Genomic DNA, 26065 nt, shown 5'->3' with positions numbered 1-26065 from the left:
AGGCAGCAGGTGAGGAATGAGAAATTGAGAGCCGTGTAATTCCTGGAACAGGAATAATGGGGCACTGCTGGTGAGGGTTGAGGTCCACTGAAAGTTGTATGTGGGCTGCAGTACTAGAATAATAATGGGCACACAAAGTCAGAAGTGAGTTATGTCAATGGAGCTATGTGTGGATCTTAGCATCGGCATGTCAGTGCTGCAGAGCATTAGCCAGGAGATGCCCTTGTGAAGCTGCAGGTGGTGCCCAGCATGGGAGTGGCATTGCCTCTGAACCACAGAAGCGAGGAGTCCTGAAGGGCGTGTGTGTGAGCTTTAGTACTGAAGAAATATTCACTGAATGTTAGAACTGATGGATTCTGGTAGAGCTGTGGTGGTTCCCATCAATAGTGGTGGTGGATTTGAGGTGCGCTGGCTGAACTGTGTTTTGCTCTTTTGGGTCAAGTACTGGCTTGGCAGTAAGAATGACTATTAGAATTGAACTGCTGTAATGGAACTGTATGTGAGCGGGATCCTAGTATAGGAAAGGAAGTGACTTCACTGGAGTAGAACTGAGGTGCACTGCTGGAGCTGCGCCAGATATTCCAGTACAGGAATAGCAGAGTGTACTGACTGCAAGAACTTAGGTGCTCTGGCAGTGTGCGCGCGTGGGGTTCCTGCCACTGGCTCGGCTTAGGGCTTGGAGCATGCGAACTCAGGTGCACTGATGGCACTGCACACCTGAGGTCCCGGTAAGGGAGCAGCAGAGTGTACATACTCCAAGAATCGAGGTGCTCTAGCAGACAGCTGTGTATGGGGTTCTGGCATTGGCACAGTTGAGGGCTTGGAGTGTGTGTATTGAAGTGCACTGATGGAGCTGCAAGTGGGATCCCAGTATGGAGCAGAAGTGGGCACTGACTAAGGATTGCGGAGCCCTGGTGGAGCAGGGTGCCTAGGCTATAAGCAATTACAAGTGACCCTCAAGGCAGGGTCATTTGGTAAAGAAAATCCACTAAGCCAAGGAAGGGTGGGAACTAGGCAGCTGAGAAAGGGTGCAGAGAGCCCATATAGACCAAATGTGACCAAGATAACAGCCTGCTTTATAGCCTTTTTTACAGCTAAGCTCAGGGCAAGAATGCGCTGCAAATGAAAAGGGAAGCTTCCCTGGACAGGAGCAGGAAACAAACTAAGAAAAAATACCCCTATAGACCCGACAAACAGGACAAAGTGAAATTATACAGTGGTTGGTCCCTGCTCCCACACAGAAGGAAGGACAAAGAAGCATGGCTGACCACTAGCAAGCAAGGATTTTTAAATGAGCCAAAATAACAAATGAAATAGCTGGGAGCCCACAGAAGTATAGTTAAAAGTGTACAAGAGGTTGTACGCATACGCTCTACCTGAAAACAAACAGATCACACAAGACCTCAACCACATCACTGTATTTTCTAAAACCTAAGCCTTGACAACAGAGAAAAAATATATTAAAATTAAAGATAAACACCAGCTAGGTGGCATAACGGTCATACTTTCCGATTGTACTTCATTCAAGAGAGCCAGCTATCACTTTCATAGTAACAGGGGAAAAAAAGCCTCAGATCCCACTGAAGCAAACTGCCCAGTCTGGCCAGAACATGACAGAATGAAAAAGGGGGAAAAAACTTCATTCTAGCGATTCATGCTATGTTGAGGTTTGAAAGGAGGATGCTCCAAAATCACATATGTATATACTTTTTAGCAACTACCTTCAGATGAGTTCAATCCATTCTGTCCAGTTGCAAAAAACAATTTTTTCAAAATGGTACTCCAAAAGCTCCAATGACTAAAGCTTTTAGGGGTGTTTCACAGTCTTGTCATTATCACTTTAATAAAACAGTGCAGAGAAAACATTACCTGTGACTCCTTCAATTTTTTGTCATAATCCGCCTCCAGTTTGACTAAAGGTCCAAAGATATTTTGGTACTGATAAGCATCCTCATATCGGAGAAGTACATGCTGAGGTTCCTCATCAACACCCGGTTTCTCCAAGTCCTCAAGGGTTGCAGATGGGTTTTCCTATTGTCGAGGGGAAAACACAAAAACACTTTTTCTACAGAGGCAATAAATTAAGATAAAACTTAAAGTTAGAAGTTTTACCTAAAAAACTGAAAAACACAAATCTGTTTTCAATTCCAAATTTTGTATGTGTCAGTTTGCATTCAATACCAGAACACTACAACAATGAGAAGATTAAATGTAAATGACAGAAGGTCACCACATTTCCAAAGAATTACATTTACAGCAATGATATACACATATTGGTGAAGTGGTGTAGGAAGCTGGCTCTATATACGATATTATCAAAATGCGATATGAAGAGTCCAGGGGTTCCCTTACTAGTGGACAGGGGCTTGTTCTAGCAATATCAAGGCACTCGCTTAGGGCATAGTGTGCTCGAGCAGCCTTAGGCATATCAGAGAGGAGAGTTACACATGTGCAAACAGTCAATTAATGAGACACGCAACTAAAAAATGAGATCCACACAAATTTACAAAAATAACACGTATGTTTAGGCACCAGAATAAATATGATCAGGTAAGTACATTTTGCAAGAAAAATACTTTCAGGTTATAAAAGTCAACAGTGCATTTTTCAGAAGCAGCAATGCTCTCCTATGGAGAGAAAAACAAGTACTGCATTAAGGTATATTACAGTGACCTACAGGACCAATCTCCTGGACTTAAGGTAAGTATCAGGCAAGGGACAGGACCACACAAACAGGTCACACACTGGGCAGCCGGGTGCAGAGGTGTAGTACAGCGTTGGGTGCCCAATGCTAATCAATGGGGATTGGTCCAGCTGAAAAGAGGCTGCAGGTTTGGACAGAGAGTCGAGTTGAAAAGAACCAACAGGTGGGTTCAAGTCTTGAGATGCTCAGGGACACCTTTGGTCCTCTTCTCCACGGGCAATGGGTGCAGAGGTGTCCTGAGGCATCGGGTTGTCTCCACGGGGAGCACTAGCAGCTAAGGCGGCCTGCAGGCAGGGACTGAAGCGGCACTGCTGAGTCTGCATGGAGCAAGTCCAAGGTGGCCTGTGGGCCATGTTGGCACTGTTGGCCCACGTTAGTTTGGGCTTTGCGCCACAGACGCAGTGGTGCTTTCAGATGTTGGGTTTTTGCAGTCTGAAATACTCAGGTCTCTTGGGGTGCATGCGAGATGCAGGAAAGCAGCTCATTTCTCCACAAGAGTTCCTGGGACTTTGTTGAAAGCAGGCAGGCCTCCCAGGCTTTTGAAGGCACAGCATCCTGCAGGATGAGTCTACTTTGGCGCAAATCAGAGGGAACAGCAGACAGGCCAGCAGGACTGGGGCCAAGTCAGAAGCTTCTTCCTCAGGCTTTGCTTTTGCGGCCCTTAAGTGTCCTCTTTCTTTGTTGGTCAGCAGGCATCTGCTTTCCTCGTGCCCAGGGCTCTCCTAAATACTGAATTTAGGTGTGTTTTGGGTAGTGTAGGGTATAAGCCAACAGGCTATATACTACTGGGGTCACTACACACCCCTATATGACCACTTCCTGTGGGAAGTGGGCATAACCCTGTCCCAGAGTTCCTAAATCTGCCAACACCCAGATGGCAGATTTCTAACTGTAGTCACGTCAGACAGCTCACCTCAGGAGTGGGACTGACCAGAGGGGTGGACACACCTCTCTGCATACCACATTTCCCACCTGTCCTGGTGCCAAATGGGCTAGTTCAGAGGTTGGGTGAATAAAACCCCCTTGAGTGAAGTCAGAGCTGCATACCAAGGGCGGTGGGCCCCCAGCCCTGCTGGAATGCAGATTCGCAGGTCATCCTGTTGGGTGGGATGAGTAGACAACTCTCCCAGAGCAGGTTTTATTTATTAATGCCCGAAGGTAAAGGCTCTCACCCTTGGGAACACAGGCTTGTGCCTGCGGTAGGAGGCTGGCTGAAAATGGTCAGTCCGCACATGGGTAGATGGTATATTTTCAAGGGGCATCTCCAATGTATCCTCTGGATGTTATTAATAAAACCATCACTGGCATCAGTGAGGGCTTATTAATAAGATGTTTGATACCAAATATCCCCTTTTTTTTTTTTTTAAGTGACGCCATCATGTAACTGAGGAACTCAGTGACCAGTGTCCAGCACATGTACTTCAAATAGCTTCCCTGCTCATTCACTATGTCTAAGATTCGACAAACACTGCAGGGGCATATCTGCTCTTGCAGATAGGTCCTCACACGTAGTATAATGCACCCTGCCCTAGGGCTTTATGGCCTGCTGTAGGTGTGACACATATTGCATGCATTATGAGACATGGCACACAGGTTGCGTGTTGTGGTGTTTTCACTTTTAGCTGCACCAAGACATGCAACCTGCAATGTCAGTCTGCATGTGCTAGGTGAGGCGTCCTTGAAGGTGGCACAATACATGCTGCAACCCTTTGGGACCCTCTTTGGTACCCAGGCCTTAGGTACCAGGGTACTGCAGGAAAATACCCTCTTTTTGGCATGGTTAACCCCAAAGTTTGCCAGCTGTCAGATGTTTTGATTGTTTTCACTGATCCTTCCAACAAGGACCCCAGTGACTGTGCTCGCTCTAAAATTGGTTGACTAGGACTCTGCACACCCCATAATAGGCATGCTGGTGCCCCCATGTAAGTCCCTAGTATATGGTACCCAAGCACCCAGGGCACTGGGGCACCAGGGACTGCGGCATGTATTGTACCACCCATTGGAGCCCATGCAAAATGTATCTGCAGGCCTGCTATTGTACCCGGCGTGAAAAGGTGTATGTACCCTTTCACTACAGGTCACTGCACCAGGTCATTGTAAGTCATCCCTATGGCAGGCCCTCCTAGCCCAGACAGCAGGGTGCAGGTACCTGTGTGTGAGGGCACACCTGCATGAGCAGAGGTGCCCCTACGAACTCCAACTCCATTTCCCTGGACTAATTAAGTGCAGGAAAGTCATTTTACCCGTGTACTGGACACTACCTGTGTCCAGCTATATAATGTTAGCTCTAAACCTGGGCATGTTTGGTATCAAACATGTATGAATCATACCCCCAATACTGTTGCCAGTAATGGCTGTATGATCCTATGCGCTCGAGTCTCATTAGAGACTCTTTCTTTGAAGGGCACTTTTGGTGCCCTCCTTGCATAAACTGGTTAGCACCAGTCCAGGGACCCCCACCTCCCTAAAAGTCCCTGCTCGACAAAGGAGAGTGACAACTCCCCTGTCCATCAGGGGTGGTGCCCACAGCTCCTCTGGGTGGCCACCTTATTCTACCATCTTGAATCAAAGATGTGAAGAGGCCCCTGGGAGCATCTGAGTGGCCAGGTCAGGCAGGTGACGTCACAGCCTCTCCTGATAGGTGGACAGCTTGCAGCTGACCAAACCCCCTTTTAGGACTATTTAGGGTCTCCCTCTTGGGTGAGTCCTCAGATTCAGTGTGCAAGATTCCAGCAGGACTCCTCTCCATTGTTTACTTCATCTTCTAGCCACTGGAAATGCAACTAGACCCTCTAGGAACAGAATCTGAAAATACAGCGACAACTCCGCTCTGCAACATGGTTTCTCCAGCTCCTTCCAGAAACTGCAACTTTTCCCTGGCTGTGCATCTTCAGAGGGTGAGGAGTCTTCAGCCTGCATAAAAAGTAAGAAGAAATCTCCCTTGGAGTGAAGGAGTCACTCTCCTGCATCCGCAGGCACAAGTTGCAATGACGACCTGCTGCATGGATCTTCTCTCCTCCAGAGCTGCATGACTCCTGCATCACAGGTAGTAGTCCGGATTGGTCCTCTCTACCAGCTGTTCAACTTGGGTGACTGTAAGCCCTTGTCTCTCTTTGCAAGACAGTGCCCGGGTGCACAGCGACTCTTGCAGCTACCTAGGTTTGTTTGTTCCTCCTCCAAGGGATTTTCAGGCTCCGTGTAGCCCCCGACCACCAGCACTCCATGCAAAGCAGTCTCCTGCCTGCTGCTCCAGCGACGTGGAACTCTTCTTCACGTGTGCTGAGTGGGCCTCACTGCGACTCCTGGGCCTGCTGCCAGAAAGTTTCCTGTGGAGGCGGCCTTCTCTTCCTGTGACTCACCCAGCTGCTGAGGGTCACCCCAGACTTCCCTCTTTAGTTAGAGTCCCCTGGACCTTGCTGGTCCCCTTCAGCTTTGCAAACCTTTGCAGTCTCTTGCATTTGCCAAGGTTTGCTGGTGGTTCTCCCACACCACTAGACGACGGCATCTCAAACGCCAACCTGGGACCACACTGGCATCACTTCTGGGACTCCTCTTCATCTCCTGTGCTGCACTGCCAACCTTCGTCCAATGTCTACCTGGTCCTGCATCCACAGAAGGATGGTTAGTGGCTCCTGCCACAGCCAGACACTCCAATTCAAACTTGACTTGGCCCCCTCCTTTGCAGGTCCTCTGCAGTCAGAGTTCACATTTGGGTTCTTACAGTCTTGGTTTGGCCTTGAATAATCCTTTTCAAAAGTCCTCCTGTTGGTTGTGGGGAAAACCAGGTACTTGCCTCTGCTCTCCTGGTCTCTGGGGTCACTCTGGTACTCACCTCTTGGGCTCCCTAGTTCCGCCAGCTCCCTTCTACTGATTCCACTTCCATGGGTGGTGAACGGACTTTCACATTCCACTTTTTTAGTATATGGTTTGCCCTCCTCCTAGAGCCTGCACTATTTGCTACTGATTTTACCAACGCCTATTGCTTTCTATGCCATTTACTGACTGCTAATGTGTATATATTAGTGTTTACTTACTACCAGTTGAGGGACTGCCTATTCAGTATTCTAGTATTTGAGTTACTATAATAAAGTACCTTTATTTTTGGAAGGCTGTGTGGTTCTTTCATGTGTGTAAGTGTTGTGTGATTATAGTGGTATTACATAAGCTTTGCATGTCTCCTAGATAAGTCTTGCCTTCTCTCTCGCGTGGCAGAGAGATCTGGACTGGTGCCCAAGGGCTGAGACGATCGTCTTTCAGAGTCTGGGCTGTCCCATGAAATAGGAGAAAATATGGTCACGATGGTCGTCATTTAGAGAATCTGACGAGTGAGAAAGATCGAAGGACCCAATGGGGGTGGGTGGGGGAGTCAGCACACAGTTGGGGAATTGTCTGATTTGTCTTATGCAATCAATCCTGTAGTTCATACGGTGCAATGTGCTGAAAATAAGTATAAGTATTACGACTGTACTAAGTAAATCCTACAGAGTCCGAAGTATGCATTGTACGCTGAGCTTTGTTTCAATAAAAAGTTTTTTTTTAAATAAAGTGCCTGCACTTCACTAATAGGGGATATCTGGACCTGATGTAAGGTGATAACACCAAATGTGCGCACCTCACACCAGGCCAGCTTCCTACAGGTACCATTCAGTAGGGTCTTACGGGGCAGGGGGCATGGTGGGGGTGGGGTGAGTGGGAGGTGGGGGGGCCTGGTCTGCAGGCACCCACTGCACTTTGTCAAAATTGCATTGAATACCAGGCAAAAAGTGGGGTGCCCATGTCACAAAGGGGCATTTTCCTACAATTTGGAAGAGTAGTTATTTTCACAATGATGTGGTACCCACTTGTGCAATGGAAGCTCAATTACTTACTGTTGGACTGGGGTGTTGAGTAACAACCAATTCCCAAGTTTTCTAAACAGCTAAAAAATGTATTTCATTTTCTGGTTTGTAGGCACTTTTAGCAACACATATGCTCCTGCAAAACACATAACCACAAACAGGTATGCAATATGTAAGACAAGATATGCCCAACTGACCCATTTAGTGTCACTGTCCAGCACTGTTGGTATTAAGAACAAGTTGCATCCCAAAACAACCAGATGAAACAATGCAAAAGAGGCTAGAATTAACTTATACAAGCCAATGCCTGACTAAAGATAATAAAATATCCTCTGCTCCACAACCTGAGGATACCTGGAGCCTTCCAAGGTCTTTGGCAATTGTATCCCAACTTAAGCAAGAACAGCTTGTGGCTCCCAAGAACCTCCCCCCTACCCGCCCCCCCCCCCACACACACACACACACACAAAAAAAAGCAAAAGTTAGCTACAAACAATATGCTGCATATGCTTGAGTGCTTTAAAACAACAACAAAAAAACAATATGTGCCCTGATAATTTATCAATTTCAAATTCTGAATATGCTCTCGGATGCTGCAAAGAATGTGAATCAACCCGTAGCCAAAACCGAACCAAAAACTTTGCAGCAGAGGGAGATGCAAGATGCAAACAACAAACATGATTCCAAGGTTTCATAATTGTCTATAGGGTAAAATCAGATGCATGGGAATATAGAGGCTTTACATATCCAGACCACACCATAACTCTGGATGAGCAACAAATTCAGATCATTGACCTGGTATCGTTACCGCTTCTTTCCAGACTTCAATAGCAAGATAGAGGAGGTCAGGTTACGGTCATCCACAGTAAAGTGGTGATTCTCTACCAAAGGAGGGTTCTCCTTATTCCATGATTTAGCCTGGGAAACAGTTGTGCTCCAGAAAGAAATGAGCGCTTTTCCAGGAATTCCAAAACTTTCAATTTCAACAGTGTTAGCAGGGTCAGTCTCTGGATCTTCACTGAAAATTAACTGGAATGGTCCTGTTCACACCTTCTCAGAAATCGCAAAAGCTAGACTATTTCTAACGGAAAAAAGACTTCTATCTGATAATACGTGTCACTATCCTGAATTTAATTGAAATGGCTGAACACAGATATCACCACAGATATGCCCTTCTGCTCACTTGTGAAGTATATCCATACATCTTATTCAAAATAAGAGCTCATCAATATAAAGTGCTATGTAATTTTAATGTTACCTCTATGAAAATATAATGATATTCACATTCTAGAAGTGCCAGATAGTGTCTTTGATGCCAGTCACTTGGAAGAAGGTTGAGTTCAAGTTACCAATTGCCAAGCCCAATTCGGGACACTATTTTGATTGAACTCACAAATACAATAGTCTACCTGGAAACCTTTGACCCTGTATTGATTTTGATGGAAGCCACCAACTGTTATAAACAAGATTAAATAAACTCAGTGATTTTTTTTTGGCTCTACTACAAATTGCACACAAGTGGCAAGATACCACTTATTCTGATACAGGTAGATGGGTGAAAGTAGTACTGGAAATATATTATTTTGCTACATTTTTAAGTGTATTATATTTCATAGAATTATGCATGACAAAGCTGCTACAGCACTTCCAACATTTTGCAGTATAAGCAGTTTGTTAAAGACCAGTCACATACATAATAGCCAATATCTATATATCTTACATGGTCCACAATCCCTCAGAATTTCGTAAGCATGCAAATCAGTAATAAATGTTACCATTACATCAATATGAAAACAATGAACAAAGGAAAAAAACACCCCTACCAATCCCCCAACCGTCAAACCCTACCACCTACACAAATCAGGTATCATCCAAGTCAACACAGAACTTTATGAGTATGAAAAAAGTCCCAGCCTACTTTAGAAACAATGTAATTGTCAATGTCAACAACCATAGTCAGACAAAAGACAGGGGTCGGGGGTAAGGTCTTTACAGATGTCAGATATACAGTAGCATGTCATCTGCATATAAGGAAACAGTGTGATTGAGGACATATGAAATATCCCAGTTTCCTGCCTCTTGTTGAAGTTTGTGCCAGGGGATCCATTGCCAGCACAAAGATGACAATGGGCATACCTGGAGAATACCTTGGGATATTGTGTATTGCGAAGAAATGTGTACCCATTTTGGCACCAGCTGTTGTATTAGCGTAAAGTACCTTGACCCATGTAATGAAGGTAGCAGGAATACCAAATTTCCGAAACACTGAGAATAAGTACTCCCAGTCTAAGGAATCAAACGCCTGCTGTATAACAAGCGAGAGAGAGCCTGCGTCAGGCACTAATATCATAACTTGGCAGAGGTGCCCAATATTCATAGAGGTGCTCCTAAAGAGGATAAAGCCACAATGGTCGACATGTATCAACAGTATGAGTCTCTGGGGCAGGACCTTGATGAGATCTTATAATCGGAGGTCAAAAAATAAAAAGGCCTGTAAAGAGGAGAGATCTTCCGGGGCACTGCCAGGCTTCAAGTAGAGAGGTGACCAGTGCCTGGCTAGTTGTTGGTGGTAAACCTCATGCCTCCAAGCTACTTAACAGCGATTCTCCAAACAGGGAACAAGACGTGAGGCAAAGGTAGAGTAAAATTCAATAGGCAGGTCTTCTTGCACGCCATTCCTCAAATTGCAGTACACAGTTCTTCTGGTGCAAAAAGTGTCGCTAAAGACACGCTCACTGGAATCTCAGGGAGCTCAGGAAGTCATCTCTCTCCTCTAGAAGAAGCAGAAGTCCAGATCTGTACAGTTGTGCATAATAGGAACGGAAAGCATAATTAATGTCTAATTGAGCAATACTCTGTGTACCAATAAGTGTGGTTATACATAGGATCAGAGTGGAAGACAACTGAAGACAAATTATACAAGCAAGAGGAGTACCCACCCTGTCCCCCTCAGAATGTAGCTTTTGTGTATATGTTTTTTTAGTTGGGAAGCTGTTGTTCTAGGATTTCTGCATGTTGTAACTTAATGGCTTGAAGGGTTGGTGGTCGTGAAGGGTCACAGGCTGTCTCCTGTTCAAGGATTCCTAGTTGTTACTCTACGTTTTGTAGTTCCTGGAGGACAGACTGCCGAACTCCTGTGGCAGTTGCTGTTGAAATCCCTCCAATCACAGCCTTAAATGCTTCTCATTCCGTCAGTGTAGATGCTGTGCCTTCATTCTTATTAAATTAAGTGTTGATTGCAGTACCCAGTGTGTCTCTGAATACAGCATCCTCCAGCAATGCTGGCATAGGGACCCTGCCCCACAACAGAAGCATCTCAAGCGGGTTATGGTCGGGGAAGGTTTTCCCCAAATAAATTGTGTTAGAGAAAGCTCCTACCATATGGACCTGGCAGTGGATGTGGTCCAGAAATGCATGCAGTCTGAGTGGTGAAGAAAATAAGTAATATTAGTGCATTCCTGCATTATAAACCCTCCATATATCTATCGGGGACCAATGTGATCGCCAGTTTGAGAGGGACTTCACCTGTCTCACCAAGTCAGTATTGGGTAAAGGATGTTGTCAACGGTCCAAACTGGTATTGAGGACCGCATTAAAAACACCACCTAAAAACCAGGACAGATGAGACCACTCTGACAGGGCTGCAGATACCCTCTATAAGAAAACATCTTGCACAGTATTCAGTGCATGAACACTTCCCAGGACTCCTGGCGCCTTATCCAGCAAACCCTGTACTAGGGCATAACGTCCATGAGTATTTTTGTGGTCTGTACCTCAAATGGAAGGCCAGTCCTTATCCAGATGACCTCCCCACATGTGAATTCCAATTATGTTCAATTCACAAGCAGCTTAGCAGCATCAGGGGGAGAAAGGTGAGTTTCCTGCAAGCAAACTGTACTAGCTTTTCTACGGTGAAATTCTGCTAGGGTCTGATTAGGTTTATGCACAGACCCCCAGCACCTAACATCTCAACATAATCTAAAGTGTTTGGGACATTTCCGGCACAAGGAAAACTACGGCAGACTTGGTGGCCCAGCTGGTGAAAAAACAAGCAGTTATCCAATGCTAGGTCCAACAACTAAACCGTGTTTGACCAACGAAAATTGTACCAACCAAGCATGAAAAACAAATCAACCATTGTGCAATCACTTGATATGGGGACCAAGTGGAGTCAGGTGATGTTCCCTCTAGTAGGGAGCAGTAGGAGCAAACATCCCAACCCAGCTACCCAAGAATCACGAGTGAAAACAACTGTAAGACGACATAAGTCATATTACTGTAGATTCAGCAGCAAAACAGGCACACAGTAACTACCCAATGAGTGCCCCCAAACTGCTAAAGGGACAAAAAGGAGGAAAGGAACGAGTGTGGGGACAATTAGGAGGAAAGGAGCAACTATCAGAACAAGAGACAGATTGACATCAATAAACATATTAAAAGAACACTTTCCGTGATGATCAACTCACAGTAACTGCAGTTAGTGGCGCCACACTGGTGTTACAATCTGAGTCAGAGTTCACACTTGCTGAAGAGCTTGAGGGAGAGGGAGAGGGACAATGTTGCTGCAAACCCAGCAATACCATTGTGCTCAGTACTACCACTCTACACTCTTAGGCTTATGATGGAAAGGGTGCTGCCTTCAAAATGTATAGCTTCAGCCGTCCACGGCAACAAGGCAGTCCACGCTCAACCCTCTGATCACTTCAATGGGGGTGGATGCAGTGCATGCAGGTAGCAGCACTCATGTATGACCTTCAAGCAGGCAGGGAACATTTAAGCATATGTAAGGCCCTCTGATATCAACTGCTGCTTTACCGCCTGAAAAGATGCACCTCCAGTGTATAATCCGGGAAAAGCGAAACCATGACGTTGTCCACCTCGATATCTGCCTCCATAGCCTTTTGTAGAAGGTGCTCTTGGTTCTAGTAGTTAAATATCCAGGGGTACTATGGGTTGCAGCAGTGCTCCGGGGGAGGCCGACAGGCCTACACCCTATGAGCTCGCTCCACTGCAAAAAATAAAAAATGATATGCCCTGAGAAACAACTGTCCTTAGGAGCTATTTTACAATGAAAAGGGTTGGGACCCTCCGTACCCTCTGGAAGGCCTACAATACGTACATTATTGTGACAGGCCCGGCCCTCTGCATCCTCTGCCCTCTCATGAAGATAATGAAAATGCTTCTGGAGTTCTGCTACAGCAGCAGAATCTGATGCCTGCTGAGAGACAAGCTCCGACAATGTAGTTTCTGCTGTGTGCATTTTGTCAGAGAGCTTGCAGTAGCCCTCTTGTGATATACCCAGTTCTGCTGAGAAAGTGCTGATACAATGCTCAATGGCTGAACTAGCGTTACGCAATTCCTGGAATTCAGGTCAAGCTTGTTTGGTGGAGGAGCCAGATTCGCAGGCAGGACACATTCCTCCAAGGTGTGCACTGAGGAGCACAACTCTTTGTTGAGAACCAACAAATGGACTTAGCATGCCCCACGTTATCCTGGTGAAGGATATGGGGGAGGGAACAGGACCCACAAAGCCACTCCACTTATGTGGTAGTAGACTCCAGATGTCTTCCAAAGACAGCCCGCCCATTCCCTCTAAGTTCAGTGACCCAGAGGCTTTGCGACCTCCCTCTCTGTCCCGCCCACAGATAAGACGTATTCCCCACCAGCAATAGATCACGTCCAGACTTTTAAGTCATGGTAGAACATGAATGTCAACAACCAGCAGGGTCTCCTAGCAGTACAGGAGGCACATCCCCCACTGAACCAACCAGTCACTGCTGTGAGCTCAATTGCTACATCTGGGGGGCACAGTCTTATTAAGCCCCAGGGGGCACCTTGTGTATTTCTTTGACCTCCCCCAGCAAAGCGACCAACTAGCACGGCAAATAAGGGTATCAGCGCCTCTGATTGCAGGGCCATTCTCTTAATGGCCCTTACATGTTAGAGTTGCAGCAACTCAACATTCATCAGTCCCATAGTATGAAAACAGACGCAATCAGGACCAGGGTACAAGTTCAGGGGGATTTTTATGATGCCTTCTCCAGGCTTAGAGGCAGTATCCAGGGTATAACGTCCTGAGAGACCACCAAGCTCCCACACATCATGGTCCTGCAGTGACCTCAGCTAACCTATCAGGCCAGGGAGAGGCCACACAATGCAGAGCCAGGAAGGCTGCACAGACTACATCCACAGGTAGTCAGCACTTAGTTTGATGTAGAGCTGGTCAGCCGGCCTTGTCCCAGATCGGGCCTCACCTTCGAAGTCCAGCCACAGGCCACATATCTCCTGCAGCTTCAGGACGGTACTCACTCCAGCAACAGATACCCCCAGAAAGAGGGGAATAGAGTTGCGCTGCTTCAGGCCTCTATGCTGAGCGCCAACAGTTATGGAGCCCAGGCTGTCGCAGCACAAAGCACCCTTTTGGTGTAGGGTGTGTTGGGGGGGGGGGGGGGAGGAGAGGCAGGGAACTCTTGTGAAAAGGCTTGTTTTGCATCCTTTGGCTCAACAACAACATCTCCTCTTCCTGCTCCAACTTCAGTCTCCCAGGAAGAGTGGAACAGAGTTGCGATGCTGGCAATCTTAAGTCTAGCATAGCCGTTCGCAGCGGCCAGGCCACCACAACACAATCAAAGCAGTGATTCCAATTTTTTTTAAGAGGAGGGCTCCTGTAGCAAGCCCCTTTTGCTTTTTTCAGATGCCCAGGCTCAGCTTCAATATCCGCTCTGCACTGGATACTGGAGCTGAGCCCACGGACCTGAGTGAGTCAACACAGGCAAGAAAGTCAAGTCACAGCCACGAGCGTAGCTCAGCTCACATCAGACGTGGCCTCCAACTCCGAGACAGCTGGGTGCGGCCCTAACAGCGCAGACTAGGCTGATGTCAGTTCAAGGGCACCAGCAGAGACAAAGTGGTCCCCCAGCAATATGTAGGTTCTCACACAGGCCGGATTACTGGCAGATGTGGGATTCTCAGACGCCCGACAGGAACCATAGGAAAACATGACTTATCTTGGGAAGTTGGCCATGCGGTCATATTATTTTGATACATTATAGGATATTGAATATTAACATTTTGAGATGATCTGTTGATCATCCAAAAGAGAACAGTTTCTTAAACCTGCAAATTCTGGAACATATCCTCGGGAGGGGGTAGGCCTCATTCCAATATACAGCAAACGTTGTATTTCCTTTGTTTTCCACCAAGACTAGAGGTCATCTGTAGATTATAATAGTCATACGTTTGACTGGCACATCGAAGCTCTTTTTGTCTTTTTTGGCTAGAGAATTCTAAGGCACAATCTAGTTTTTGGTTTACTGTATTTAAGACTTAAGCAATCTGTTTCTACTTCTAGTGCTCAGTAAGTCCCTTTCCAATACAAGGCTGGAAAACAACTCAAAGAAGGGTTAGTGTTTTAACACTACAGCAAAAAATCAATTTGATAAAGGACACAAAGAAGACAAAACCTACAGATCTACACTGAACAGCCTAGGCACAATGAACTTGCTGAATGGCTCACAGAAATGCCCTAGGCCCAATTTGAGTCCTTGAACATGTATGATAATCAATATTATGGCCATATGAGATAGGTATTAAACCAGTGAGCACACACCAAGGTGTTGGTATTTTCACTGCACGTTCCTCTGCAAAGGTAAAAAAGGTTATAGACCTTTCATTCTGGCCAAAATCTTTGGCTTCTGACCCACAGCGAGAGTTTCCACAACCAAAAATTACTTCCCAGCACAGTCTCCTGATTTTCTATCAATCTTCAGGAGTTACATTTTTACCTGTTCTCCACTTCAAAACCAGACATGTCTTTGTTAGATCACATACAAAATTGTTAATGCATACCTTCCAAAGCTCTTCCAATTTGTTAATTTGCTGAGCTGTAATCTGACGTGCTCTTAATTGTTCCTGTTCTGAAGGAATCTTCACCAACCATGAAAGAAAGCAGCGATCCTGAATAAGGGGCTGCCACTGGGAACTGTCCCAGTTAATATCTTTCAAGCTGCTTTGACTGGCACATGGTTGCCTGCAAACAAAAACAAATATGCATGACTGGGGAGTAACTGAACAATCTCACACTTGAAGGGAAAGTGCTATTCCTTAGTGACCAGTTCCAAAAAAATGCATACTTCAATGTGGTATCTTGCTACTGGTATGTACAGCACATGATCAACACCAGTATGGGATCTTGAGGCTTGTACATCTAGATGTCAATGGCCAAATTATCTCCATACCACGTGTGGGTGTACAGATGTGTTGGTCAGAGTGGCACTTTACTCACTGCTTTGTACTTTAGCACTACTGTGGTCATGCTCAGAGAACAGTGAAGCAGGGTTGGACTGTACAGGGCATGCAGGTTTGATGGCAAGGCTGATAGTTCTTTTGAGTGTGCCTGGTTGACAAGGGGTTATACTTGGACAGTAATGTGGGCATGTTATAAAGTAGGTGGCATGTGTAAGAGCTGGGGTGTGTATGTTTAGTTTAATATGTAGCAGTGAGCTGGTTTTTGTTATGCACCATGTAGAGTTGATGGCTTCGTTAAGTGCATTGGAATATATTACGTGTATTACTTGACATGTGTTTTGTTCCTAGTGTTGGTAAAAACGCAACAGTAACCTGCAGTAATGCACTAGATTTAGATTAGTCATAAAGAACATAACAATAAAAGGGCATAAACCATTGCTTTAGCCTTACACTAAAACCCTTAAACACGGGAGAGTTCAGCAATGATACGGCTCACCAGCAGAGAGATCTCTGGAGCAGGGCATGTTCATGATTAGCTTTGCAGTCAAGTAATTGGAAGGACTTCATACAGAATGGAAGCTACCATTCCTAAACTTATTAAATGGCATTCCATCCAGGAAATAGAGCAGACATATCTAAGTAGTGAATGGTTACCTTAGGAGAATCTGCAAAGTAGAAGTGTCAACAGAATATATCAAACCTAGAGATTATATTCTGGTCAACCAAAGAGCTGTATCGCATTGCAAGCATCAACCAAAATACTAGATGAAAAAGCATGCACGCTGAAAGGAAAAGAAACATGGGACACAAACTTTTAAAATGTAGGCACTACATAGGCAACATCTGCGTATTAAGTAGAAGGCTAGATGTGCAGCTCACATCAAATATAATGTAAGTGCTTAGAAGGCACTCATTGTTTTCTTATTAAAGTTTAACATTTTAAACAAGAATGAGCTTACAGACCTGCCTAAAAACAAGGCGGCATCCCAGGGAAAGGAATAGGAATCAATTCAAAACTCTTGACCACCAACATGGCATAAAAGGAGACTATTCAAAACTATACAATAATGCAAAAATCAACACTACTGCCACCAAATGGTATTAATCATTATGTTACATGTAATTGGGCCAGATAAGTGTTCACTGGAGACAACTGGTGTGGACTGCAAAAAGCAGGTTCCAGAGGCCAGTCTAGGTTTTGATCCTTCGAGGTTGACAAACTGCATACCATTAACATTACTATTTAGATTGAGAATCAACTTATTTTAAAAGTGTTGTTTCAATGCTCATTATAATACTTGATATCATTAAATTAAAACGTTTGAAAACATAACTCACCTACACAACAGAACAACCACAGAGTCGGCCTTGGCAGGAATAAATCCAAGCAGGAACACATTGCGACATCCGCAGTTGTAGCACTCCAAAACAGTCTCTCCCAGAGGCCCGTCCTTATGAAGAGTCACCTCCTTGCACTTTGCTCTCACAAGGTGATTCACAATGTGACTGGGGCACAACAAAAAAAACACTTAATTAAAAAAACATCAATAGAACAGCCATCTCTACCTTCCTATTTCATGTTTGTGGAAGCATATATCAAAAGCAGGTTGGAAAATGAGCCCACATGGTAAGTGACCAGAAAACATCTTTCACAAACTTTATGAAAGAAAAGTGAAAGGGAATGGAGGACAATGCCAGCAGATAAGCAGTACTAAGCAGGAAGATCATTTCAGCATCTTTAAGAGCATCACTCTTCCTCCAGGATATCACCATGCCTCAGAGGCGAGTTAGGTCAGTTCGTTTTTATGTGTAGGAAAGTATAATCTTTCTTGGCATGGTTACCTCCATTTTCAGCCTGTTGTCAATGTATTTGACTGTGCTCACTGGGATCCTGTTAACCAGGACCCCAGTGATTATGCTCTCTACCCTTCAAACTTGGTTACTTGAACCACTTACACTCCACATTTGGCATACTGGTGCCCCCATGGAAGACCCTAATAATGGTACCCAAGGGCATTGGGGTACAAGGGGATTCCTATGCAAAGTGTATCTGCAGGCCTGCCATTGCAGCCTGCGTGAGAGGGTGTGTGCACCCTTTTCTGTACAGGTCACTGCACCAGGTCACTGTAAGTCACCCCTATGGCAGGCTCTCCTAGCCCAGAGGGCAGGGGGCAAGCACCTATGTGTTCATGGACTTCCTGAGTGCAGGGACGCCATTTTATTAGTGTACTGGACACAGGTCACTACCTATGTCTAGCTTCATAATGGTAACTCCGAAGCAAGGTATGTTTGGTATCAAACATGTCGGAATCATACCCCAATACTGTTGCCAGTATTGGAAGTATGATTCCATGCACTTTGGGGACTCCTTAGAGGACCCCCAGCATTGCTCCTACTAGCCTTCTGGGTTTTACAGGCAGCCCAAGCTGCTGCCACACCTCAGACCGGTTCCTGCCCTCCTGCTGCTTGAGCAGCTCAAGCCCAGGAAGGCAGAATAAAGGATTTCCATGGGGGGTGGGGGTGTAACACGCTCTCCCTTTGGGAAATCGGTGTTACATGGCTTGGGATGGGTAGCCTCCCCAGGCCACTGGTATGCTTTGAAGGGCACATTTGGTGGCCTCTGTGCATAAACCAGTCAACTCCGGTTCAGGGTCCTCTCCCCTGTCCATCGCCACCCCAGGCGTGGTGCCAAAAGCTCCTCCAGAGGGTCCCTGGGTTCTGCCATCTTGAATCCAAGGTTGGCAGGGACCTCTGGGAGCATCTAAGTCGCCAGGTCAGGCAGGTGACATCAGAGCCCCCTCCTGATAGGTGGTCACCTGGTTAAGTGACCAATCCCACCCTTTCATGGCTATTTAGGGTCTCTCTTGGATGGGTCTTCAGATTCGGCTTGCAAGATTCCAGCAGGACTCCTCTGCAACCTCTACTTCGACTTCTAGCCAGAGAAAACACAACTGGACCCTTGAGGAACCCACAATCTGCATCCACAACGAAGACTCTGCTAGCAACATTGTTTCCACGGCTCCTTCCAACTTCTGCAACATTTCCCCAGCCGTGCATCCTCTGAGGGAAGCAAGTCTTCAGTCTGCACGAGAAGAAAGAAGGAATCTCCCTTGGCGTGAAGGAGTCACTCCCCTGCATCACAGATGGTGATCCAGAGTAGTGCTCTTGGTCCTCTCTGCCAGCTGTCCAACTTTGGTAGAGGTAAGTCCTTGCCTTGCCTTGCAGGGCAGTACCCCATGCACCGTGTCTCTTGCAGCTACCAAGGCTTGTTGGCATCTTCTCCAAGGGATCTTCAGGCTCTGTGTAGCCCCAACCCCCACCATTCCTTGCGACGCACAGCCCTCTGCGTGCTTCACCACGGCGTGGGACCCTTCTCCAGTTGTGCTGCATGGGCTCCTCTGCGACTTCTAGTTCCTCATTCAGTGGTCTCCTGTGGGGGCTGCCTTTTCTTCTGTGGACACTGCCTTGCTGAGGGTCCCCCCCTAGGCCTCCCCCGTGGGTTGAGTCCTCCTAGACTTTGCTGGTCCCCAGCAGCCCCACTTTTTCTTCACCTTGACTTCTGCCTTTGCCAAAGCTTGTAAGTGGCTTTTCCACGCAACTGACCGACTGCAGTCATCCATCCGGCGTGGGACACCGACTACATCATCCAGGAACTCTTCAACTGCTCCAGGGCTGCATTCCTGACCATCTTCTTCCTACCATTGACAAGCTCCTGCAACCACAGCTGGGTGGGTAGTGGCTTCTGCCCCCACCGGACTCTTCTGTGACTTCTGGACTTGGTCTCCTCCTTCCACAGGTCTTCCTCTTCAGGAATCCACTGCTGGTTTCTTGCAGTCTTGTCTGGGTGTTGCAATATCTTCTTTTTCTTCCTTTGGGTGGTTTGGGGGAAAAACAGTAACTTACTGCTTTCTTCCTGGTTGCTGGGCAGCACTGTGGTACTTACCTTTGGGGTTTCCTAGTTCCTCCAGCTCCCCTCTACACATTCCACTTACCTAGGTGGGGGTCCTGCATTCGCTTTCCATTTTTTTAGTAAATGGTTTCGGCTCCCACTAGGGTCACTATTGTCGATTTGCACTGTTTTCTATAGTTTTCTATGCCTATTTCTGATTACTAGTGTACATATCTAGAGTGTTACTGACCTACTGTTGGAGGGTTACATCTAGTACTTTTTGGTAATTGTGTCACTAAAAATAAAGTACCTTTATTTTTGTAACACTGAGTGTTTCTTTTTATGTGTGTAAGCGCTGTGTGACTACAGTGGCATTGCATGAGCTTTGCATGTCTCCTAGATAAGCCTTGGCTGCTCATCCACAGCTACCTCTAGAGCAGTGGTTCCCAACCTTTTGACTTCTGTAGACCCCCACTTTATCATTACTGGAATATGGAGCCCCCCCCCCCCCCCCCCCCCCCCCCCCTTGTGAGTCATTACTGAAAGCTGGGGTCCTAATCTGTTAATTTTAGGATATATTCTAAGCAGTCATGGGCACCCTGAGGATGCTTCACTGACCCCAGGGGTCCCAGGACCACAGGTTGGGAACCACTGCTCTAAAGAGCCTTGCTTCTAGACACTGCCTACACTACACTAATGGAGGGGATACCTAGTATAAGGTGTAACTACTTTAGGTACCCACCACACACCAGGCTAGCTTCCTACATTATGGATTTAAAAGGATTCTGGGTGTAAGGAATAAACTGTATTATCTCTTCTCCACTGTAGGTGAGGGTTGTTTAAGACTTTGATGAGGAGTTCTCCAGAAGAGAGCTATGTAGGACAGTAAGTAATTTTTCGTTCTCTTCCACAAGATCCTTATGAACCTAAACCTTTGCATGGAGCTGCGTGGTGCTCTACTCATAAGTAACATCAAGACCATTAATAGGATGATGCACACTCTACTCTAAAGTACCCCCTGCTTCAGACATCCTAAACCTGCATGTGTATTATCCACACATGGATAACCAGTGCCTACCTGAAGCTCAATTCAACCAAGACAGAATTTGCATTATTTGCCAAGACAATGAAAACATGAAACTTGACGGCACTGAAGCACAACTTTCACTGAATACAAAGTCACTTGGATAAAGCCTTGACAACAACATTCCCTTTGAGAACACACTCCCAAAAATAAAGATGGCTTGTGTAAGGAAATGCCTCCTTGGCATGGTTGCCCCCTGACTTTTTGCCTTTGCTGATGCTATGTTTACAATTGAAAGTGTGCTGAGGCCTGCTAACCAGGCACCAGCACCAGTGTTCTTTCCCTAACCTGTACTTTTGTATCCACAATTGGCAGACCCTGGCATCCAGATAAGTCCCTTGTAACTGGTACTTCTAGTACCAAGGGCCCTGATGCCAGGGAAGGTCTCTAAGGGCTGCAGCATGTCTTATGCCACCCTGGAGACCTCTCACTCAGCACAGACACACTGTGTAGGAAGTTGGCTCTGTATGTGCTATTTCAAAGTAAGGAATAGCATGCACAGAGTCCAAGGGTTCCCCTTAGAGGTAAAATAGTGGTAAAAATAGATAATACTAATGCTCTATTTTGTGGTAGTGTGGTCGAGCAGTAGGCTTATCCCAGGAGTAGTGTTAAGCATTTGTTGTACATACACATAGACAATAAATGAGGTACACACACTCAGAGACAAATCCAGCCAATAGGTTTTTGTATAGAAAAATATCTTTTCTTAGTTTATTTTAAGAACCACAGGTTCAAATTCTACATGTAATATCTCATTTGAAAGGTATTGCAGGTAAGTACTTTAGGAACTTTAAATCATAAAAATTGCATGTATACTTTTCAAGTTATTGACAAATAGCTGTTTTAAAAGTGGACACTTAGTGCAATTTTCACAGTTCCTAGGGGAGGTAAGTTTTGGTTAGTTTTACCAGGACATTTACAGGGTTCAGTTCTTGGTCCAAGGTAGCCCACCGTTGGGGGTTCAGAGCAACCCCAAAGTCACCACACCAGCAGCTCAGGGCCGGTCAGGTGCAGAGTTCAAAGTGGTGCCCAAAACACATAGGCTAGAATGGAGAGAAGGGGGTGCCCCGGTTCCGGTCTGCTTGTAGGTAAGTACCCGCGTCTTCGGAGGGCAGACCAGGGGGGTTTTGCCCGCCCCCTCCGGCCCGGCCCCCACTTTTGGCGGCAAGGCCGGAGAAAATAATGAGAATAACAAGGAGGAGTCACTGGCCAGTCAGGACAGCCCCTAAGGTGTCCTGAGCTGAGGTGACTAACTTTTAGAAATCCTCCATCTTGCAGATGGAGGATTCCCCCAATAGGGTTAGGATTGTGACCCCCTCCCCTTGGGAGGAGGCACAAAGAGGGTGTACCCACCCTCAGGGCTAGTAGCCATTGGCTACTAACCCCCCAGACCTAAACACGCCCTTAAATTTAGTATTTAAGGGCTACCCTGAACCCTAGAAAATTAGATTCCTGCAACTACAAGAAGAAGGACTGCCTAGCTGAAAACCCCTGCAGAGGAAGACCAGAAGACAACAACTGCCTTGGCTCCAGAAACTCACCGGCCTGTCTCCTGCCTTCCAAAGAACTCTGCTCCAGCGACGCCTTCCAAAGGGACCAGCGACCTCTGAATCCTCTGAGGACTGCCCTGCTTCGACGACGACAAGAAACTCCCGAGGACAGCGGACCTGCTCCAAAAAGACTGCAACTTTGTTTCAAGAAGCAGCTTTAAAGAACCCTGCAACTCCCCGCAAGAAGCGTGAGACTTGCAACACTGCACCCGGCGACCCCGACTCGGCTGGTGGAGAACCAACCCCTCAGGGAGGACCCCCGGACTACTCTACGACTGTGAGTACCAAAACCTGTCCCCCCTGAGCCCCCACAGCGCCGCCTGCAGAGGGAATCCCGAGGCTTCCCCTGACCGCGACTCTCTGAAACCTAAGTCCCGACGCCTGGAAAAGACCCTGCACCCGCAGCCCCCAGGACCTGAAGGACCGGACTTTCACTGCAGAAGTGACCCCCAGGAATCCCTCTCCCTTGCCCAAGTGGAGGTTTCCCCGAGGAAGCCCCCCCTTGCCTGCCTGCAGCGCTGAAGAGATCCCTTGATCTCTCATTGACTAACATTGCGAACCCGACGCGTGTTTCTACACTGCACCCGGCCGCCCCCGCGCTGCTGAGGGTGAAATTTCTGTGTGGGCTTGTGTCCCCCCCGGTGCCCTACAAAACCCCCCTGGTCTGCCCTCCGAAGACGCGGGTACTTACCTGCAAGCAGACCGGAACCGGGGCACCCCCTTCTCTCCATTCTAGCCTATGCGTTTTGGGCACCACTTTGGACTCTGCACCTGACCGGCCCTGAGCTGCTGGTGTGGTGACTTTGGGGTTGCTCTGAACCCCCAACGGTGGGCTACCTTGGACCAAGAACTGAACCCTGTAAGTGTCTTACTTACCTGGTAAAACTAACAAAAACTTACCTCCCCCAGGAACTGTGAAAATTGCACTAAGTGTCCACTTTTAAAACATCTATTTGTGAATAACTTGAAAAGTATACATGCAATTGAAATGATTCAAAGTTCCTAATGTACTTACCTGTAATACCTTTCCAACAAGATATTACATGTTAAATTTGAACCTGTGGTTCTTAAAATAAACTAAGAAAATATATTTTTCTATAACAAAACCTATTGGCTGGATTTGTCTCTGAGTGTGTGTACCTCATTTATTGTCTATGTGTATGTACAACAAATGCTTAACACTACTCCTTGGATAAGCCTACTGCTCGACCACACTACCACAAAATAGAGCATTAGTATTATCTCTTTTTACCACTATTTTACCTCTAAGGGGAACCCTTGGACTCTGTGCATGCTATTCCTTACTTTGAAATAGCACATACAGAGCCAACTTCCTACAGCTTGGTACCAGCTCTCTTCTAGAAGAAGTCAAGTCCTTTCTTTCAGAAAGCGGCATCACAACTAATGTTTATGTCTTTGAACTCAAATTTGGATTAGAGTAATGTCCTGTTAAACAGCCTTCCAGACTCCACATTAACACCCAAAAAAGGCATCCTTCACGTTGCATCACATCTCGTCCAAAGTCCAAAGAAATAGTATCACATCTCCATTTTGATGAAACTCCATTGGCTTCCCTTGCCAGCATGCACAGTTTTCACTAACATCTGCATAATTTACAACTCCATCACAGCCAACAAATCTTGCAGACATCTCTGGTGGCTCTGACTACACACATAGCCAGGACACCAGAGTAAGAAATCTTTTTTTTTTTTTTTGTAACAGATGGCCTTCTTCATCTATGCGCCCAGGTATTGGAAAATTATCAACATATCCAGCAGGACTGCATCAACACTGCTCCAATAGGGGAAAGAGTTTAAGACTTCTTTTCAAAGAACACTATATCGCAATGCATTAACCGTCTATAACCCAGCTTCTCCTATTAATCACCGACTTTATGCTCGTACCATCTACAAAGCTCAGCTCATTTTAGCTAAGTTTGTGCTATAAAAATACATATACATACAACTATCAATAGCCATATGCTTGGGATACAGTAGTAAGCCCATTCCTTTAAATAATTCAGACAAGCGATAAACCGCATTCTCCCTCACAGAGCTTCCTCAACAAGGCCTGACCCACTTAAGGGTCTGCCCTAGAATCCGAATTCAAACAATGTCTGTACGTGTATGCATGGACCTCCAGGTAGCAGCTTTAAATATTTTAGAGCTTTTTTTAACACTTAAGAGTTAAGTGCTCTTTTTACTGGACAGGAAGGGTTTAAAAAAAAAAAAATAAGGAATTTGAGATTTACATGGAAATCAACATTACTTTTGTTAGGAAACTAATGAGTCTCAGTGCAACCTTTTTCCTTGGAAAACCTTAGATTTCTTGTGAGGGGACTGAATCTCACTTAATCTGAAGACAGAAGTGATTAACGACTAAAAACAAAAAACAGTCTTCCATGTTAAACGTGATAGCCTAGACTAGTGTATCTGCTTAAAACGTGGGCCCAGTAATTTTAAAAGTATATTTAATTCCCATGGTGGCAAAAAAGTTCTAATAAGGAGAAATACCATAATACAAAATCTTTGCTGCAGGCATTCTAAAGTAAGATTTATGAAGGAGATTTCTTATATAAAATGATTGCTGCAAGGTCTACCTTTATTAATGTAAAATTCAGACCTCACTTGAGGAATGAAATCATATTTTCTTTGCATTTGCAAGTTATTTTGTATACACCAGTTGCTGAAACTCTTCCACTTAAATGCAAAATAAGTACTACTGCAAGGGTGAAGGGCCTCTTTCAGAATCTCCATACTGTACGAATTCAGAAGCCAGACTAAGTTTCATGCGGGTAGGCTGTGATGCAGGATCTAGCCTACAAACTTGTACAGGAGGTGCAGTTTGAATGGCATCCTGCTGAGTGGCGCGTTGGACAAGTATAGGACGAAGTGCCACACATGTGACCACCCTGGGGAACCAGTATCATCCACACCTTGCACTAGCATAGTTTTATCCACACCATTAGTATTACCTGATTGGACAGGGAAAATAAATGGAGAAATTTCCCTAATCAGTCTATCAAAAGGGCATTCCCAACTGAGCCTGCTTCGTAGTATCATAAGGTGACGCCTGGGCATCTTCTGTTATTTACTTGTGCAAGTAAATCTGAGGATAGCCCCATTCTTCAGAGACACTTTGCCACATTAATTTGGTGAGAAACCTACTGTGGGTTTCTTTTATATATCCACTGAGCAAGTCTGCCTGTTCTTGCTGAACCGCAAGCAGATGGACTGCAGTGATGCTTAAATCCTTCGCTAACGGTCATCACCAAATATGAGCCAGCAGGGAAAGAGGGCTCAGGCTGGCACGCTCAGAGAGAGTGTGTGTGTGAGTCTCTGTGTGTGAGTCTCTGTGTGTGAGTCTCTGTGTGTGAGTCTCTGTGTGTGAGTGTCTGTGTGTGACTGTCTGTCTGTCTGTCTGTCTGTCTGTCTGTCTGTCTGTCTGTCTGTCTGTCTGTCTGTCTGTCTGTCTGTCTGTCTGTCTGTCTGTCTGTCTGTCTGTCTGTCTGTCTGTCTGTCTGTCTGTTCATGCTCAGTGCTTCAGGGTCCTGTTGCTAGGAATCACAAAATAAAAAAATAAAAATTAAAAAAATAAAAAGACTGACCTATCACCTCTGAAGCATGATTGGCCATTAGAGGAAGGATTTTGTCATTCCAGCCAGTGAGTAGCACCCTCCCTCCCCCCAAAAAACAGGTCAAGGTTCTTCATGGCTTGACTATTTTGATTGGAGGGATTTTTTACAATGAAAAA

The 26065-nt window shown here is 45.9% G+C and overlaps 1 protein-coding gene across 1 annotated transcript in view; it reads right to left on the bottom strand.

Annotated features, from left to right (window-relative positions):
• The window catches only part of UPF1 (UPF1 RNA helicase and ATPase), a 493404-nt gene that overhangs the window by 410184 nt on the left and 57155 nt on the right, over positions 1-26065 (bottom strand). The window contains exons 4-6 of the mRNA XM_069215891.1: positions 17128-17295; positions 15391-15571; positions 1870-2031 (exon numbers count right to left, since the gene is read on the bottom strand). Coding sequence (XP_069071992.1) covers positions 1870-2031; positions 15391-15571; positions 17128-17295 — 511 coding nt within the window. The remainder of the gene's footprint in view (positions 1-1869; positions 2032-15390; positions 15572-17127; positions 17296-26065) is intronic.

This window comes from Pleurodeles waltl, chromosome 12 (genome assembly GCF_031143425.1).
Source record: "Pleurodeles waltl isolate 20211129_DDA chromosome 12, aPleWal1.hap1.20221129, whole genome shotgun sequence".
NCBI lineage: Eukaryota > Metazoa > Chordata > Amphibia > Caudata > Salamandridae > Pleurodeles > Pleurodeles waltl.
The sequence above is the reverse complement of the archived record's forward strand: the minus strand, read 5'-3'. Positions and strand labels throughout refer to the sequence as shown.